The following is a 2,308-nucleotide window of genomic DNA, read 5'->3' as shown; positions in this document are numbered from 1 at the left end:
CCTCAACCACCACGAGTTCAAGTCGTGTCTGCGCGCGCTCGGGTACGACCTGCCCATGGTCGAGGAGGGACAACCAGACCCAGAGTTCGAGGCCATACTCAGTCAGTATTTAATTATCACACTACACAAATTACATTTTGTAATTAACAAGGTTGATTAGGTTTTTTAAACTGCTTTATTAACTCTGATTAAAACATTTTTGTTATAGACGTTGTGGATCCGAACCGTGATGGGCAGGTGTCGCTGCAGGAGTACATGGCGTTCATGATCAGCAAGGAGACGGAGAACGTGCACTCCTCGGAGGAGATCGAGAATGCCTTCCGCGCGATCACTGCGCACCAGGACCGCGCTTATGTCACCAAGGATGAGCTGTATGCGGTCAGTACTAACATACATCACAAGATATATCTGCCTTCTATCGTTTTTGTGTATCATTTTGAAATTGAATCAATTAACAAATGCAACTTTTTTTCAGAACCTTACAAAAGAGATGGCGGACTACTGCGTGGCGCGCATGAAGCCCTACGTGGAACCGAAGACGGAGCGACCCATCCCCAACGCGCTCGACTACATCGACTTCACGCGCACTCTCTTCCAGAACTAACCCCCTCCCCCACTGCCTGCCGACAACACACGCAGTATCTTATTAAATTTAAGCTTACAATATGTCGCTTTTTCTTTCAAACCTCACCCGAAGTTGTGCGGTGGCACCCCGCTGCACGCTTTTATATTCGCTTTAACTTATCATCTTCCATTACGACTGAATGTTTAGATAGCATTTATTACGAAATATTAGTCTTGCTAGTGTCTGTAACTGAACTCTGAACGTTTCTCTAAAATGAAACTACTGGTCTGTGTAGAGTTAGCTTACCTATCGGTATGAGTCAGTGCGGGGCCTCGCTTCCTTCCCTCTGAAATAAGCAGAGGGATAAGAAACTCCCCAGTACTGTAACTTTAGCTAAACTTTTATATTGAAATTTTGCATTTTTAAATATTTATCACATTACCATTCGCTAGCTAAGATGTGTTATTTGAGACATTCTATTCTAAATTATTTATTGTCAAAGTTGTTCACCTTGATATATTTTAATTTATATTTTGTATTCACATATTAAATAAATAAATTACTATCTAAATTCCGCATTTTTTCTTTCAATTATGTTATCTACCCTATAAATGGATATATAAATGTGCTCCTTGACTATAAGCTTAGAGTCCATCCTAAGTCAGTAAAGACTATAGTGGTATCGGTTTGTATCACAGAGTACTTTGTAACATATTTTGTGGAACACCTTCACTCTGAATTGACATTGGTATTCTTGAGACCAATTTAGAAAACCTGTCTCCAGCATAACGACACCATTATCCTTTGAGACTTTAACACCTGCCTGGTAAAGAACGCCGAGCGCAGCAATACACTTCGTTACCTTGAAGCTCCGTGAATACTTCCTCTACAGCCTACTCACCATGCTTCGCATTTAACCCCGTCCCTCCTTGATCTCATTGTTATTTCAAATACGGATAAATCCTTAACCATAGATAACTTTCTGATTTCTTTTCACATAACGATTTCTTTTTTTTTTCTTACAATTTGTGTGAAACCAAACCTAAAGCTAAGTACATACAACACCACAGCCATAAGAATAATTTAGAATCTTTTTATAATATTAACATAATGCCGATCTTGCATTAAATATGATTTTTTTGGAAGGTTTGGAAAAACAAGCATTTAAGGATTAAAAAATATGTCGCTAATATTAACTAGGGTTAAAGGTTTATTAAAGATTTATACTGGATTGCTGAAGTTTCCATTTATTTCATCATTATATTGTCGCTAGGACATTACCTAACACATTATTTTGACCAGAGTTTCAAAGGAGTAAACTTCAAGTTTCCTAATTCGGAAACGTATCGCAAGTAATCGAACCTAAAACAATAACGAATGTTAGTGTTCAAATTTTAAATAAACAAAAATGAATCATGATATATACATGGGCTTTGTATCGGGGTTAAAAAAAACCAGTAGATATGCTCTGGGCATCGTAATACGAGCCGATTTATTTCTAATTACAAAAGTATACAATAATTATAATTTCATATTTTTTACAATATATTAAGATTAAAATATTTACAACTAAAGTTATACGTAGCGATAGAATGCTTGCGCTTTTCTTTACATATAATGTTAGTTTACAAATAAATAAATAAAAGTTTAATATAGTTTACGTAATTTTTATATTCGCGATATTGGAGCGAGTGACGTAGACGGTTATCGTTTGCCTTTATGACGTCAGAGTGTTAGAGCTGC

At 36.9% G+C, this 2,308-nt stretch overlaps 1 protein-coding gene across 1 annotated transcript in view; it reads left to right on the top strand.

Moving 5' to 3' along the window:
* LOC106107763 (spectrin alpha chain-like) overlaps nt 1–666 on the top strand; it is an 18,834-nt gene extending 18,168 nt beyond the window's left edge. Inside the window, exons 26-28 of the mRNA XM_013288764.1 lie at nt 1–101; nt 209–378; nt 476–666. Coding sequence (XP_013144218.1) covers nt 1–101; nt 209–378; nt 476–604 — 400 coding nt within the window. The 3' untranslated portion in view covers nt 605–666. The remainder of the gene's footprint in view (nt 102–208; nt 379–475) is intronic.
* The last annotated feature ends 1,642 nt before the right edge of the window (nt 667–2,308 follow it).

Source organism: Papilio polytes, unplaced genomic scaffold (genome assembly GCF_000836215.1).
Source record: "Papilio polytes unplaced genomic scaffold, Ppol_1.0 DF821845.1, whole genome shotgun sequence".
NCBI classification, from domain to species: Eukaryota; Metazoa; Arthropoda; class Insecta; order Lepidoptera; family Papilionidae; genus Papilio; species Papilio polytes.
Note: the sequence above shows the minus strand (reverse complement) of the source record. Positions and strands in the feature narration are given on the sequence as shown.